Below are 18,056 nucleotides of genomic sequence, written 5' to 3' on the forward strand. Positions count from 1 at the left end.
ATTTTCCGATGTCTTTTCTTCGGTGCCTTGGTGCATCACAAACAGCCGTTTCTAAAGAAATTAATGACTGCAGTTTATACAGAGATTAGAGAATCCATGTTCATATAGCCTTTAACTGCAAGAGCTTCTTCAGTTGAAATGCTTCTAGTTATGACTGATGTGGAGCTGAGCTGCCCAAGATCACACACAGGAGTAGAAGTGTTATTAGAACTATGGTTTCCGAGCACAGTTTACAACTCTTGTACATAATCGCTTTTGATATCTCCAGTGCGGTTCCAATTGGCATGAGGCGAAGGGCATGGTGGGTGTGGGGCGCAAAGGGCATGTTCTTCCTTTTTACCCTCCTGCCTTTATTTGCTTGGTGCATGAAGATGCAAGGTTAATCAACATGTTATTTTCACATTTGAGCTAATTACTTTGTGAATGTAAATAACAATTAAAGATACTTTCAGACTGTGAAAACATGCCTTCCTTTCTCCCTATTTCACTTCCAGTATATATGATTGTGTATATTTATCGGAGCCTGCAGTTCGTAAACAACGAGCGATTTGTATAGGGTTGATTGAAAGTCCCCAAGGCTGTCCCTGTCCCCCCCAGAAATTTACTGTCTCCTACGCCCCTGGCCAACACCATAGGTGTCCACCACACACCAGGCCAGCTTCCTACAGTACTCACGTGTACTAAGTACCTGCACTTTTTTATTGTAATAAGAGAGTACACTTTTCTGCGAGGGATGCACTACTTTAATTGGGAGTAGCACATGCAATTCTTAGACACAAACCGTTAAGTCTGGTCTAGTGAGTACCTGAACTTTTCTATTGCAAGCACTGCCTCCGGGTCACAATAATCCCGCATCCCCGCCCCCCTTTTGAGTTTTGGGATCACAATTTTGTTTACAGTTCCACAAAACTGTCTTTTCACCTAAACCGTTCACACGAGAACTGGATCTGAGTTAGATGAAACGTCGAGCAATACAAAATATATGATAGTTTTACTGACAGCCTTACTCCACAGGACGCGGTCCCTTCATCAACTGCACTTAATGTTGTTGTCACGGCTGATGGGCTGCGCGTGCACCGTCGCTGTCCGCACGGAATGCGTAACAACGTAGCCCCGAATCGGTTGCCTTGGAGACAGATGTGCACGTCACCAAGCTGCTCCGTCAGTCCCCGGAACGCCATCAACTGAACAGCTGCGAAGGGTCCGGAGGGTGTCAACGGGCGGCCCCCACTGTCCTCAACGACAGTCTTCGTCCACCCCCCAAGGCCACCCGCGCAACTCTGAGGGATGCCCGCGCCCGCCCATGGAGCCGGCCCCGCCCCTGTCTCTGCTCACCAACCTGACAGCTGCGCTTACAGTGGGTCCCCCAACCGGGGCGACAGGGGCAGGGAACCGGAGCGCGACCGGGCCTGGCAGACTGGCGGGGGCGGGTGCGCTGGTACATGGACTGGCCATAGCTGCTCAGGCGCTGGTGCTGCTTCTCATCTTCTTGCTGTCCAGCCTGGGGAACTGCGCCGTGATCCTGGTGATCGCCAAGCACCGGCAGCTGCGCACCGTCACCAACGCCTTCATCCTTTCCCTGTCCCTGTCCGACTGCCTCACCGCCCTCCTCTGCCTGCCTGTTGCCTTTGTCATGCTCTTTAGCCGCGATGGCACGTGGCCTTTTGGTGACCGCTTCTGCTTCGCCAATGGCTTTTTCAACTCCTGCTTTGGCATAGTGTCCACTCTTACTATGACCCTCATCTCTTTTGACCGCTACTATGCCATCGTACGCCAGCCGCAGGAAAAGATGGGGCGCAGGCGTGCAGCACAGCTTCTAGTCGCTGTATGGTTGATTGCCCTGGGCTTCTCCTTTCCCTGGTACCTGGTCGCCTTGCCGGGACGGCGGCGGCCCATTGTGGTCCACAAAAAGGGATTCTACCATTGCATGTACGTGTTCCATTCGACCTCTTCTCGCATGGGCGCTTCCTACAGCCTTGCACTCATTGGCCTCTGCTACCTGTTGCCCTTTGCCCTCATGTGTTTCTGCCACTACAACATCTGTAAAACAGTGCGGCTATCCGAGATCCGGGTGCGGCCAGTTACAACCTATGCACACCTGCTACGCTTCTACAGCGAGATGCGCACGGCCACAACCGTGCTTGTCATGATAGTTTTTATCATCTGCTGCTGGGGCCCCTACTGTATTATGGGTATCGTGGCTGCAGCAGGTGGTCACCCCTTCACTCCACTTATGGACACTGTGGCCATCTGGATGGCCTGGGCCAATGGTGCCATCAACCCACTTATCTACGCCATTAGAAATCCCAATATATCTGTGTTGTTGGGGCGCAACAGAGAGGAAGGATATAGGACTAGGAATATTGCTGCTTACCTATCCACACAGAGCCAAAGCCGAGAGGCCAGGGGTCGTGCTGACAGGCTCCGAGATCGCTATGTCAACCGTCACGGAGACGACAGCAGAATGTCCTCCTCCAGTCCTGCCAATGGAGGAGATATTGCAATGTGGGCATGCAAGAATCCTGCTGTGCTCTTCTGCCGAGAGGGTTATCCAGATACTGTCTCAGAACCAACAGTGCCAAAATCTGAAACTGTAGACACCAGCCTTTGACCAGAACCACTTGCAGTCCATACCCAGAAGACAGATTAATTTCAGGTTAAAGCACTCTTGGTTGGCCCTCAGCCATTTTAACAGGGTATCAAGAATGCTAGTAATACCAACAAGTAATGGTAGTTGATTTTAAGCAGGAAATGAAGGATATACTAGGAAGAACTGAGATTGGAGTTTAACACTGGGTGTTAGACTTGAGGACTTGCCCTGTGCCATTATCTTCTAAAAGTGACAGCGATATTAAGATGCAAAAAAATGAAACTGAATTGCCAAAAGTAAATGAAAAGCCAATCACTGACATATAAAACAACACTGTGAAGAGTCTCTGCCTTTTTAGGCACTTTTGTATTGATGAAGAAAGATTCACACATAAGTTAGTAAATTTTCACATTCACGGAGATGAATAAAGTATTTTACATTTCCTGGCCAGTCAAAGAGAAAATGTAGGAACCACACAGCCGAAGTTCAATATTTTCGCACATTGATCAGTATTATATTAAGTCGTTTTCAATTTATTTTATTTTTTGTGTAATTTTATCCAATCAAGATTTTAGCAGATTAAAAATAAACCTACGTCTGTAACCAACTTGTATTAAGGAGCATGATAACATTTGATTGCTTATTGCACACTTTTATTTATATGTCAGTAAAACTTAACTGGAAAAACACTTCCAAATTACTGTTTTGATAGCATGCTTTTTGTAGGTGATATGACTTGGAAAGACAGATCAAAATCTATGTTGAGTTTGAGATAGATGGGCAAACTGTACCTTCTCTGCTAAATTCATGCAACTTCCAGAAGCATGGAATGTCTTTTGACAGTACTCTGGTTTTGAACATTTCAGTTGGGTTCTTTCTTCAAGTGTCAGCTGTGCGTTTGTTTTCCACAACTTGATTGGTGCAAAGAGAAGACGTGTAGCGCTGCATCACTTCTCAAGTGTTAAAAACTTGGTAACATGCTAAGAACAATCAAATGGCTTTTCACAGATGTAGCATTTTTGGAGGGCTTTGATACAGTGTTTGCTTGTATAATTTTGGATTTTCATTCTGTCAAATTTTGCACCACGTAAAGTGGAGTAAAGATTTCGGATATTATATGCTGCTTCCTTAATGAAGCCTGGAGTATGCCAGTTTTGTTGTACATTTCCTGTGTTTTTTATTGTGAAAAATGTATGAACATTGTTTTTTCATTTCTCATACTGCAAACGCTTTGCCTTGGTGTAAACTATTTATACACTGCATATATATTAGTATATTCTGCTTTTACGTTATTATGCTGGAAAACTATCCACAACTTGAATTTCTGTTAAACATCTCAGTGTGGAATGCTTAAACATGCAGCTCCTCATCTTTTTCGGTTGCTTTGCATTTAAAAAAACCTTTTTGTAAAAATGTCCACAGCTGTGTGTAAATTGTATATTTGCAGCTGAGCACCGTCCCATCTCTGGAAAACCACATCACAAATTTAAGTATGCAAAAAGTGACAAACATTGTTGGCCTCATTTACTAATTATTTAAAATTTTCAAAAGTTCCTCATATTTTTGAAGGGGTTTGAAGTTACTGTTCTCTGATTGCAGCCCACACTTGTGTAAACCCATTCACATCTTATATGTTTAGAGGAATTGCTGCATAATTTGCCAATTTTTCATGGAATCTGAGTTTTTTTCCAAATGTTGATGGCATACATAGCTGTTTTGCAACAGCAAATTGAAGCTGTCATAATAGACGGAAAGGGACAAGCTTTTTACCAGATGATAATGCTCTCGCCCTCTGTATTAGATTTTTAGGCATATTAACAGTCACAGTCTAGTTTATTATATATTTTCTGTTATTATTACAGGAATGTATTAAGCATCATCCTATCAAATCCATATTGCCAACTTTTACCTCCAAACTGCACACACAAAATTGGACGTGATTGTAGGCTGGATGCTAATTTAAAGCTCTAAGGCCCACTAAATCTCAGGTGCACAGACACAAACTATGAAAAAAGAATATTTGAAATTGCTGAAGTGATAAAACATTAATATTCTGAACTGCTAATTAATTAGAAGACATTGGTAAATTGCTCTTTTTTTCTCTGGTATTTTCCTTTTTGGATCCCAAAAAAGTCACGTGTATGGTAGCTCTCCTGCAGTAAAATCTACCACTTCAAATAAATTATCTTAATGAGAGGGGAATAAATTATAAAGGCATTTTCCGGAAAAGTAATATCAGGTGGACCTACTTGTTTCGGAGTCAATTAATGAGCTGAAAGATATTTTTCAAGTGATGCATTTATACTTGCTCTTTCTCTTCTGTTATTGGCCATGTCTATTCTTTAACCTTCTATTGGACTTTGCATCTTGCTGCTTTTGATCTTAGTACTGTATAAAACAGTTTCTTAAGTTTACAGTAATAGGATATTTCTCTACCTGAACTAATTTCCAGTACTTACATAAGTATTTTTGTAGACTGCCACTGTTTCAGATTATATTGGGACAGATGTTCTAAATATAAATTCTAGTATGTTTCCTATTGAAGCATGACTATCTGGTTTCTTAAATTTTGTACTTCGCTAAATTGATTAACCTTTTCATTCATAAATGCTTGCAGTAGTTTTTCTTAGTCCAAACAGTATAATTATGTCACCCTCATTTAAACTCTGTTAAAAGATGACCGTGGTGAAGAATCTAATCTCATGTCGAAAGTGATGGCAAAGGTAGAAGTAGAGAAATTGCAGAGTGATAAGGAGTCTAGCAGATAGGCTGCCTCCTTTCCTAAACATAAATGAATGTCAGCTTAATGTCAAGGATGATATTCTGGAGTACCAGAACAATGGTTTCTCTGCTCTCCTTATTCTTCTGGCTATGTCATTAGTGAAGTACAGAGTAAACTAGAAAATTCTGCAGAATGGCCTTGGCTTGTTCGCTTTATTCCAAGAAGTAGTATTGGTCCTCCTTGAAAAACTGACCTCAATTTGTCAAACTGGGGCTTCATCTAGGAGAAATTTACGCGCAGCTAGGTGATTGCATCATCTTATATTTATTGTTTATTTCACATTCCTATTAATCCTGACATGTGAATAAGGGATTCGTCTTACTTTTGTAAAGATGACTCCCACATTATTTAAGGCTCTGGCTCCTCATCACTTAAGCCTGGTACCAACTGAAAATTGATAGTTGGATAGCTATTAAATTTTTTAAATGCATTTAAAACAGGGTGCTTGTTTTTGCAGCAAATAAATAGTTTGATGTCTGGTCTACTTTCCAGTAATGTAGAAGGTTTATGAAGGTAATGTTATACCCATGTTGGAATTAGCGTTATCAGTCATCTTTTAGAATACCTTACATATTAAAAAGCAAATCATGGCAATAATTTATTCTTCTTCTAGTCAAAAATAAATCTACGGTCAGTTACCGCCTATCAGGTGGTCATACCCAAATACTATATTTATTTCTATTTTTAATGGGTGTTACATGTTTTTAGTTGATTGTTCTCTGCCCCTTAATTTAAGAGGGACATACAAAGACAGTGGTTCCTTGCGTCAAACACTGATGGATAATTTTGAGGACTATTCCAAATTGTTTGACCTCCTTGTACACACACTTAAATTTATCACTTCATTTAAATTATAGTTAGCTTGGTGGTGAAACAAAGAGGCATATTTAAGAAAAGTGGCACTGCACCCAGTGCAGCGCCACTTTCCTTGCACCCCTTAGTGCCTCCCTGCCGCCACCATGTGTGTTCCATATTCAAAATACAGCTCACCATGGCGCAGGGTAGGGGCAACAGCATCAGAATTTGTGACGCTATTGATGTACTGTTCAGGGTTAGCACCAAAACTTGGCGCTAACTCTGAACAGTACATAGGGGCCTATTGTAAGCATGGCTTGCCCCATTTTAACGCCTGCTCTGCGCAGGCATTAAAAATGCTGAAAAAAATGTTTTGTCCCCCCTAATGGGAGAACACCCCCTTGCATACATTATGCCTGGCGCAGGCATAATGTGGATCAAGGAGTTACAAAGTGGTGCAATGCATGCATTGCGTCACTCTGTAAATCTGGCGCTGCAATTTTGGCTTGTTGCGTCACATTAGCATAAAAAAATGACGCTAATGTGTGCAAAGAGGTGCTAGGTCCTCTTAAATCTGGGCCAAAGTCTCTTCGGACTAAGGCTATATGATTCCTACCTATATCACTAAATCTAAACAGATCTGTATGTTTTCCACACAACTTACATGTTGTGGTATGAGCAACAGTTTCTTTCACAATTCTGAATAATCTTATGGACATTATACACTTTGTGTCCCATCTTATTTGTTACAAAGCATTTATCTACATTGGTGTTTTGGAAAAATAGGCTTAGAAATGCGATGCCCAGTGTGTTTAGGAGCATCCCATCATTGTGGCACATGTGCCAATTAAAAATGAGCTACTCATGTAGAGAAGTAAAGAAAGTCCATTAAACCAAAAAATGAAGAGAAATGATTCACATTAATGAGGTGTCTTATGCATAATTCACATTTGATTCTATTTCTGCTTTTCAACTGTAAATGCATTGAACACATTTTTAAGGGTAGTGCATACTAATCGCTAATTAAACCAGTGTCATTTTTACATACTTTAAAGTGGTTACAAAAATCAAACATGTAATCTGTAGGTATCTGGACAATGTATTGCTGTGTAGAACAATTAATTAGATCCTGCATGACTTCTAAAAAAAAACAATGGCCTAGGGACTCAGTTGCATAATTCTGCTCCTTTTTACAAAAGTGTGTTGTAAATTTCCTGCCATTGCGAACAAGCAAAGTTCAGAGTCACAGTTCAATATTAAAAATGACCACGTACTTGATGAGTCAGCAAAACTGGAGGTATGTTGTGGCATGAGTGGACTCATTTTCTTAATCTCACTTTTCTTCATAAACCTTAGGGGTCAAGTGCAATCCTGTGAATATGGTTCAGTTGCTTAGCTGAAGACCTATGTCGAAATGTTGACAAAAATATCTACTTTGGACTGCATCTAATTACTAGAACTCATTTAATCCAGAGTTCCATGCACCCTTGAACATATGAGATTTTGTATGCATTTCTTTTCTGAGGAAACTATTTGTGTCTGGTCTTCCTCATTTTTGTCACACAAACCGCATGCTTGCACTCTTGAGCACTGCACCAGTTCACTTATGTTTGGTTTTCGTAGCACCCTCTATGACTATAATATATGAGTTATCATAATATATGTAATGGATACCAGTTTTTCTTGGGTTCCTTTTTTAATGATATCATTTTATTTTGATATACTCATCTTGGAATTATGTCCTTTAACAGGTCCCTTTATGGCATGGCGGTCTTGTTTGTCATGTCTTAAAATTATCCAGCAATGTTTGGCCTAAGTAAACCAGTGTCTTTGCATTTCCATGCAACTTACACAGGCTTTCAGGGATATTGGTGTGCTCCTTGTTTCTTATTAGTCCTTAATTTAAGGTATCACAGAGATTACAACAAGTTCTTGTTGTTACTCATTATATGCACGTTCTGGTCTGTACTCCAAAACATTGTTTTGTCCCTCTACCTTGGTAATTGCACAGACATTTTCTTTTGCTATATGTACTAAAGAAAATTCAGATGCTTTTATGAGAAGATAAGTGTTAAAACGTATCCTCTTGATATGATAGCACCAGACATGGTTGCATTGTAACATTTGCTACCTGACAGTACAAATCACTCTAATTTAAGGTTGCATCAAGATGGCTCTAGAGGCCTCTCTTTTTTTTACTCCTGAACTTCTACTTGACATGCAGCACCTTGAAGCCTTAATTGAATTAGAATTGGAGCCAAAACATGCCTTTTAAAAAATACAAAAGTGAACAAATCAGCTAGAAACTTATTGTAAGTATTTAAAAGATATATATATATATACATATTAATGTGTTATTGACATTGCTTTTCAACTGTTTGTGTTAGAATTCTTGTGTGTCTGTGTGTACATACATAAAAATACTATTTTGTAAGTTAGTTTTTGTAGTGAATACATATGTTTCTGTTCATTAACAAACGTTTTTTAAACATTTCGGTATCCTTTTATTGTTTCTAAATTTCAGCGAGTAGCATTCCTTTAATTTAACCTATTGCACCACATAAATTAGACACACATTAATCCATTGATCCCAAATCAGAAAGTACTTGAAAGAAATAAAATGTATTTTCCGTAAACAAATATAATTTTGATGTGTTTTAATCGAAATTAAAATTAAGGACATTTTACCTCTATGAGGTCAGAAGCAACATCATAGACTAAGAGAGTAAATTTTGACAAAAAATTCACACAATTTATCTTGTGCAGTGCCAGAACTTTATCACAGTGTGGGAAGTATGGTCACATTAAAACATATTTACTGGCATGCTTTGATAAGCATCTAGGTTTTTCCCGTCACCATATTGATACATTGGGGTCAAGTCAAAGAATGAAGACGTATTTTAGTCTTAAGGCAGCTCAGAAGAATTCTGCTGCTTATTGAACCCCAGCAAAATATTATAAATCTTTGAGCTGAAAGAGCCCTGACATAACAAATACTGTGGCCTAGTTTAGGGTAGAAAGCTACCCTAATTTCATAGACTAAGTCCCTCTTTTTTGGCCTCCTATAGATCTTGTTTCTGATATACAATGCATCAATGAAAAGCCTGGTGGCGTAGGTAATACTAATTTCCTTAATTTCCACAAAGGACTGAAAACCACCTGTTAATGACTACCTTTGCCACCCTTGTTCCCAAAAACAACACATCTAATTTAATTTACTTCCTGCCTTCCTTCCTTCATTTCCTTTCTTCCCTTCCTTCCTGTCTGAATATTTCTACCCTTCCTCTCTAGCCTTGCTAAGGCACCCTGAAAACACTGCAGTTGTAAGAGCACTTTCATACAAATAAATTTATATATTGCTTCAGCTTATATTGTCTCCAGTTTTACATGCTTACCAAACATCAGCAGGAATCCAGAACCCATTGTAAATGGTATCACTCTAGTCCATGACTTAAGTCGAGCAATGGGAAAAAAGTGATGAACTTAGAAAGCCCGTATATTTTTCGGGCTGTCTTTGCAGTCACTTTCTGGTAACTACTATCAAAACTGTGTTTTTGGAGGCTGTCAAATTGCCCTGCACATATATAGCATTTTTGTACTTGTGTTTGTGTGAGGTTGGGTAGAGGGTGTGGCATGGAGGCCTGAGTTGCTGTCCCCAAGGCTGAGGGAACCAGGTTCGAGTCTCGGCGTGGGCTCAACATCCTGTGATTCTGGGCAAATCAATTGATCTGCCCGTGCCTACATTTCAGTGCCTTGAGACCCTCCCGGGTGATTTGCAGATCCTGGATTTATTTAAAAGGTTGGTGCTGTGATTCCCTCTGTACTTTTAAAAACATATACACAGAAAAATTATACAACCTACATACATATAATTTAAAAAATATACAGGAACCCTATGCTCGCCCTTTGCATTTGCATTACGAAAAAAAGTTGAAGGTGGGTTTGCAGTATTTTCTTTAAAGTAGAATTAGGTACTGGCGCTGCTGCAGTGTTATCGCAGAGATGGAACAGGAATGGGCCACATCTGGTCATGTCTGCTGTGGATGAGCTTGATCTTGTTCCAAGCTCTCCTGTGACCCAATCTTTTAGTTTCAAGACCCTGCATTTAGATATTTGTGTGGGAGGAACCCCTGCTGGGCCAGTGATGGAAATTCAGGGGCAAAACTCTCCCACTGATGCTCAGTGAAACTTGTGCCTCACAGGAATCATTCAGGTGTTTAGCTTAAAAACTCATCCGTAGCTGGTAATAAGTGTGGGGACAGACACCACCAGTGGGGGTTCCTCCGCTAAGGCCGAGGAACAGCAGCTCCTCCGCTAAGGCAGAGGAGCGTCGCCCCACTACTTTGTGCATTGAAGAAAAAGAAAAAAGAAAATGATAGTAACACAACGTTATTATCACTTTATTTTTCCTCTGGGAGCTAAGTTAGGGTGGGGCTAGGCTGGGCTGGAGGAGGAGTGGTGAGTGCACAATAAGTGTGCATGACCGTTTGGCTGGCCCTAGATGGTCGGCCAAAGTCATGCGCACTTAGCATTTCTCTACCAAGCTGTATTGCACAGCTGGGAGAAGAAAGTGCACAGGGTCCCACTCCCTGTCTGAGCACCGAAGCAGGCTGCTCAGATGAATCACAATGCTGCTGTCATGCTGGTGACAGCAGCGTTGTGATTGGAGGGGAGTCTGGAAGCCTGTGTGCTTCGGGGAATCTGGGAAGAGAAGAGGAAGAAGGAGAGACGGAACCTCCTCTCCCCACGTAAAAGGTGTTTTAAAAAATGTTTTTTTATTTTTTTATACCCCTCACCCTACCACCCCGTTGAGAAGTAGCCGCCACTTGACACCACTAGGGTCTTTGAGGGTAATTCTAGGATACTAAGCCCTCCAGTGTGGCCTAATGATACCTGCAACTTTCAGAAAGTCCACAATCATTTTAGCTACAAGATGTTGTGGCTAGTTGGCCATTAGTCAGTGGAGCAAACACTACTGGGCCTTTGACAAGTTTCTAGTTTAGGAAGCCCCCTCATGCTGGTCAGTTTCATTTGTTTCTCACTGAGCACCTGCTGGCCATTCAGAACCCTGCACATCACCGATAACCTGAGTGTGGAGGAAAATACCTGATGGGAAATCCATGAGCAAGAAGCCCTCATACTGCTGAAGCCTGACCTCTGATGATTGCTAAGCTGCCTTGGTGCTCACAGCGTGGTGGGAAGGCTGGGGTCATGGGGTGCAGCTTTCAGTGTTATCTTGTTATCATGAAGCAGACCAGGCCTGAACAGCTTGGAAGTGGTAGAAAGTTTAGTGGTATTAAGAAGTGTGAGTAGAATCAAGGATAGGTTATGAGTTATGTGGAATGTCGGGTGCGGCAAGTGAGAGGAGGATGATGTGGTAATGATCTGAAGGATTGTGCAATGCTTGGAGAACATTATCGCATGGCGGAGTATGCTGTTGGTTGGAGCGGTTGGAGTAAAAGGAGTTGCCTGGTTCCTCAGGAAAATCCTGTATATATTTTTCTTAACTTGAATAAGAACTGAAAAACTCTGTTGTGTGCAGCCTTCCCTACAAGACTGGTGACAAGTGGGCACCAGGTGGAATAATTAGGTTGTCCTTCAGTGACAGTGGAGATCGATTCTACTAAGCCTCAATGAAACTGTGTAGGGCAATGCATTTGTGGGAGTTTCACCCATGAAGGTGGCACATTCAAGGGGAACTGCTGAATGCCACCATGCTAGGCAATATGCATGTTGCTTGAAGAGGCCATTACATTTGGCCTACAAGTCCCATTGTGTGATCTGAAACTGTGGCCCAATATTCAGGCCTTAATCTGCGTCACCCAATAATGCAGCTGTGTGTCTATTATGCAGACATATTTGATTAGGACATACCTGCAATTCACATTTTGTTGTAGCATTGTACATATGTGTGAAAGGGCCAAACTTCACTATAAAGGTGTCAGCTGCACAGTTTGTGTGCAATGTGTGTTATGGCCGTCATGGTTATACATCAGGAAAACATTATTGGTGTTCCATCCGTATTTCAAGTGTGACTTATTTTTTTCTTGCCAACCACATTATTCTGTTATGGGTGCACTCTGGCAAATTGTACAGTGAAAAAAAAAAAAAAAAAAAAGTTACTCCAAATCCAATATTAAGAAACATAAAGAAGAGGGACAAGGAAATCTCCAGTTATACTTAAGCAGTGACTAGTGCCCTGCTGAACCAACCATTGAGAGGGCTAAGTGGCTGGACTTGTTTGAACATTTTTTGTGTTGTAGTACTAGATGGCTCAACTGAGATTCACAAAGGAAATTCTCTTGAATTTACATCTAGGAGCTGAAGATCTCAAAGAGTTTTAATATATGCTTTGTTTAGGTGATGCTCTTATAGACCTGGGTGTGTATAATTTCACAGTTTAACAAATGCAAGAGATGTTTGGTTAAAAGACGAACACTGTTAGAACATTACAAGTTCTGTTCTTGAGCTCAAACTGGTGTAACTGGTGAAGGCATTGATCCTCCTAAGGGAATTTGCAGCCCTATGTTATTTCAGTAATACAAGGTATGAAGAGATTATTAGATATCAAATCCTGATGAACGCAAGCGCAAGAAAGTTAAAGAGAAATTGTGGCTTTGGACAGGAATCATGCTGAACGTTATTATAAACATGGCAAAAAAATAACACAATCTGAGAAACTAGGAAATGGGAGCCAAGAGTAGTTGAAATCTTAGTGCAGGGTCGCAAACATTTTCCATGAAGGGCAGGGAACAGATGAACTAAGGAAAATATTATGTCTTAAGAAATACAAAAAATAGACTTGTTTCTGTAGTGGAAGTCAATCATATTTAACCAGTTAGACGTTTTTTCTGCAATAGACAAGCTGTGTGACAAACACAGATTTCAGGGACATTTTGGAAGGGGGTGCTTGGATACAAAGAAAATGGTAGTAAACTGTATTGATACTCCCCCCCACAGCGCCTTGAGACCCTAACGGGTGAGTAGTGCGCTTAATACATTTTTTGATTGATTGATTGATTAAGTAGAATAAGGGGTTTGAAGACAGCTTGTCAAATAGCAACGTGTATTGGTGAAAGATTATTCCCATCAATCTCTACAAAATACTGAAGTAAAGTGGAAGTCATAGCAGACTCGGGGGCTTTAGAACTCTACCTTGTAGAAAAATACTGTGGGAGTTACACAGGACGAAAATGAGATTGTATTGGTTACTTTTGCCTGATTTATCATTTCAAGGGAGAAGAACCAAAGTGAATGTTGGTATTGTGAAGAAGGTGCAGCATTGCTGTAATTAATTGAGTATAGAACATGAATTTGCTTTTTAATAAATTAGAAGTTAAATATAAAAAAGTAATAGGAAGGCACTAGGCATGTTTGACGGATTCTGACATTGAATAATTTTTAAATGTGATGCCACCCCAGTGAGACATCATGAAAGTAATGTGCCATTAACCTATAGAGCCAAAGTGAAAGCGCTGGTAGATAATTTGTGCACAAAAGGTATAATTGAACCTATTTAATCCCCTTATTGCTTTCCCCTATTATAATTTCCCTCACAACCACAGGTGAATCAAGACAATTACTTGTTTTAAAAAGCTTGAATGAATGTAAATAGGTTGATAGTCATCCATTGCTGGTCATTCACAAACTCCTCATGTCTCGCTGATGCTACTGTTTTCTCTACTCTAGATCATTTTAATACTTAACATTAGGTGGAATTAGAGGAGGAGTCAAAGCATCTTATAGCCTTTATAACACTGGAAGGTTCAATGCAAATAGATGCCTTTTGGGGTAGGCAGTGCTGCGTCCATATTTTAAAGAATTATAAACATATTGTTAAATAAAAACGATCCGAAGCCTTTCAAAATGACACTCTTCTTTTTGGAAAAGGTTAGAAAGAGGCTGATGACACTTTAGAATCTATGTTAATTATCCTAAAGTTGAATGGTATTACCCAAAGAATTAGGGTAGATTCAGCCAAAGTTCAGTTGAATATTTGAGGCATACATCATCAGGTAAAGGGATTGAGCCCAAGAAGTTTCTGGATGCTAATTTAAAAGCAAAAGAACCCAATTCTAAGGAACAGCTAGTTTCTTTTTTAGGTTTCGTAGAATTTTATACTAAAGCAACATATTTATGACAGGCTTGTGCCACCGGAACATCACTTTTTTTGACGCTCCAGTGGCACAAACCTCTCAACCATATCTATGAGGCCAAGCAAAGCCACTTTGCATGGCTTCGAATGGCCTCATAGATATGGAGTAAGGCAAGGCAGCGCAAGTTGCTGCATTGCCTTACTGTGCCAGGAAAGTGTTCCATGGGCGTTGCAGTGCGCTTTCCAACCAACATCCATGGATTTTGACGCTGCCCCAGATTTTCAACATCACATATTCCTGAGGAAACGCCAAAACCTTACTTTTTCCAAGGTGAGGCATAACAAGGAGAAATATTTGTATTTCTCCTTGTTTTTTCCTCTTTCCGTGTGTGCTGCGTTCTGCAGCACACATAGAAAGAGGAAAACGCTTCTTGGGATTATTTTTGTGCAGAAAGGTGTCCCGTTATGCACTAATACAATCCTGCATGGAACGTAGGTACCCTTGCAACTTGGTGCAATGGCGCCTGTGTTAGCAGTAGGCTGTCGAAACAGCGACAGTGCAGGGGAAAAGGACAGGAATACACCATATTGCATGAACGTGGTGCATTCCTGCCCTAGGCCAAATCCCCATACATATGCCCCTAAGTTTGTAGTAGACTTTATAAGCCACACAAAACCTTTTAGACCTTTACTTAATGTTACGAGGTGAACAGAAATGTGCTAGAGAGTGAAAAATGACCACAAAGATTCTTCTTGGTAATCCAAAGACAGTATTTACTAACTGTCGCAAAATGGACAAAAACACTGCGGACTGCACCTCAGCCCTGCAGGACCTGCCTCTATGGTTTTTCTCAAATGCCTGTTCACAGACAGGTTCTTTATACACATTAGTACAATACTTTATTACACATGATCGATAATAAATAACTTGGAAGTTTACAGATTAAAATGGAAAAACACTCAAAAACGTGTGACCCCCATAACACCGAATTCCTATTCTAAGTCTTACTCGCTCTTCATTATATGTTCGGCAAAGGTTTATGACCGAGCATTCATTGACCTATGAATGTGTATGTGCTGTTATGTAAATGTAATTTATCTGAAGTGTGTGCTGACAACATTGTGGGTCCGGGACTTCCGAGTGTTCGAAATTTGGCTTCTTCCCTGCACCCATTGTAAGTCATGCAGCTGTGGGCTTTGGGCTAATTCAATTATGTACCCATTGTGTAAAAAGTCTGCAATCTGTTTGTAGGCATGGAGTGTATGCCGGGGACTCGTGTGCTGATGTAAACACTTTCAGGTTGGTTAGACATGAGTTGGCCCTTATCATATGACCCTTTCATGTTCCTTATTCCACTACATCCTTGAATTAACTTTTCACCTCGCTCCTGTCAGTGTGGCGATTAGGCCTAAACTGGTTTTACATGTTGCCTTGGGAATCCATTACTTGTGTTGGTTTCCTAATTGAAAATATCCCTCCCCCTTAGTGCCTATTCTCCTCACACATGCTAGTATTGCCTGCATTACACAGTATATTAGTAGTAAGATCGCAGTCATTGGTAACAGAGCCCCCAACAGTCCCGACATCCAGGTTGGCAGTGATGAAAACCAGCCACTGAATCAACTATCCAGGGCACCTCTTTCATCTATCATTTTAGTTTGTAAATTATGCAGTGTCTATATTACTACTAACAAAGTTTCACTCTCTGCATCATTTACTGGAATAAACCTGCAGCATATGGTACCTATGTTCTTACAAACACCCCCTTGCATGGCCGTCATAAGGTCCAGTACATAACAGTGTTGCAGCACCATTATCCTTAGGGCATGCAGTTCTTCCTTCAAAGCTTAGAAGCCCTTACTTGTGGTGTTAATGACCTTGAGGAGTACCCACCTTGTGATCTGGAGCAAATGAGCTGTTGCCTTAGCTTGGACAAATGGCAAGATGCTCCCTAAGAAAAGTTCAGCATCATTGAACAAGCAGTACACTTGAGGGATTTATTTTCAGGTGTTTGTGCAATAGTTTTCTGCAGTTCTGTTCCTTCAACTGTGATGTAGCGAGGTTGATGGAGGCATGGGGTGCTTACGCAAAGCAGATATTTTTATTCCAGATATTACTAAAACTGGAGCATGCAAAGTTAATATGGAACAAATTCCTCCCCAGTTAGATGCTAACTGGGCATACAGTAGTTCTACACACTGCCAGAAAAAAATCCATAAGACTGGAGGTGCACCCCCATGCATGTTGGCGTGGAAGACTGTGACCCTGGAACCAATATGCCAACCTACGTCAACGGTCCCATTTTCCCTTAAACATAAGGAGACAGAAGTTAGTTTCATGACAGTCTGAGGATTTACAACGCTATATACCCAGGTATAGTGTGTAATATTTCTGCCCCAGATGGGTGTACACTCCTTCCCCCACTTTTCTTTAATATATATAAATTTTTATTTTGTAACAAAACTAAAAAAGGGACCAATACAGTCAAGGGCTCATCACATCTTAATCATATACATGGTGTTTCAGAAACAGAGCATGGCATATTAGGCACAGTGCCTCGTATCATATTTACAACACATGACCTCAGAGCGCATCAGCGTAGGGGCATATTGTCTATGGCCCGGAGCACAGTTTTATGTATTAACAGCCTGATCATGGTGAGTATCTTGAGTATATGGCATTGTTCCCAACCCATAGTATGTCCTCCACCAACCCACATTCTTTCAAACTTACGAGGACAACTCCTGTTGTGGTAGACAACCTTTTCTGCAGCCACGTACGTAACCATACCTGTCCACTACTCATGTAGGTTAGGTGCCTCTGTCACTCCACAGTGTCTGGCTATGTCTCCTTTGGCCACTACTAGTCCCAATGTACAAAATAGGAGCTTGAATGATGGGATATGCACGTTGTTAGGGATTCCCTACCGAACAAATCTCTGCTCTAGTGGAATCTGCACATTGAGTATTGTAGTGATTTCCTGTATTACTGCCTCCCAGTAGGTCTGACTATTAGGGCATTTCCAAAGTGTGTGCATGAAGGAGCCATTTTCCTCCATACATCTCAAACACAGCGGTGAGGGAACCCTCCCCATGTAGTGTAGTTTTTGTCTGTCATAATAAATCCTTTGGAGGCTCTTAAATTGGATCAAGCGTAAGCAGGATTTAATGGCTGCTTCTCGGGGATGCATAAGTGCTGCTTTCCAGTCTGGGTCTTCTAGTTCTCCTAGGCCATGTCCCCATCTAGTTCTCAGTGTGCCTAGGTTATCTGGCATATTGTTATTGATCATTTTGTACATGCAGGAGACAGCTCCCCTTCCTAGCTTTTCCATTAGGAGCCTTACCTGAAGGGGGACATACTCTGGAATTTCAATTTCTCTCAGCCCCTTGGCATGCCATGCATGGCTCATCTGTGCATACTTCAGAAATTGGTTCTGGTGCATATTGTACTCTTGTTGTAGAGACAAGAAGGGCATGTTGTCTCCTTTTTCAAGGATATCTTCTACTGTAGAGATGCCTATTGTGTCCCACACCTCGAAGCCCCATAACTTTGCCATTTCTTTCAGCCACGCCCCTCTCCATAGGGGTGTCTCTCTGGTGATCTTGTAAGCCCAGGCTAATGTTTTGGTGGCTTTATGCCATGCCATAATTGTGACTTTGTAGCCGGAGGAAGATTGTTTAAACCTGGTCCCCCGCATAGATAATGTAGATGCGATTTCTGACCCAGTAGTTCACGCTCTAGACGGTATGTCGGATGATCTTGGGTGGCATGGATCCAGCAATTTATGCCTATC

General features: G+C 41.1%; 1 protein-coding gene across 1 annotated transcript; it reads left to right on the forward strand.

The window, feature by feature from the left end:
• The first annotated feature begins 1,092 nt into the window (after positions 1-1,092).
• On the forward strand, positions 1,093-9,492 carry GPR135 (G protein-coupled receptor 135). Its single transcript, XM_069207025.1, has one exon. The coding sequence runs from the start codon at positions 1,304-1,306 to the stop codon at positions 2,609-2,611; it is 1,308 nt and encodes a 435-aa protein (XP_069063126.1). The 5' UTR covers positions 1,093-1,303; the 3' UTR covers positions 2,612-9,492.
• Positions 9,493-18,056: the final 8,564 nt, after the last annotated feature.

Source organism: Pleurodeles waltl, chromosome 9, assembly GCF_031143425.1.
Source record: "Pleurodeles waltl isolate 20211129_DDA chromosome 9, aPleWal1.hap1.20221129, whole genome shotgun sequence".
Classification (NCBI taxonomy): Eukaryota; Metazoa; Chordata; class Amphibia; order Caudata; family Salamandridae; genus Pleurodeles; species Pleurodeles waltl.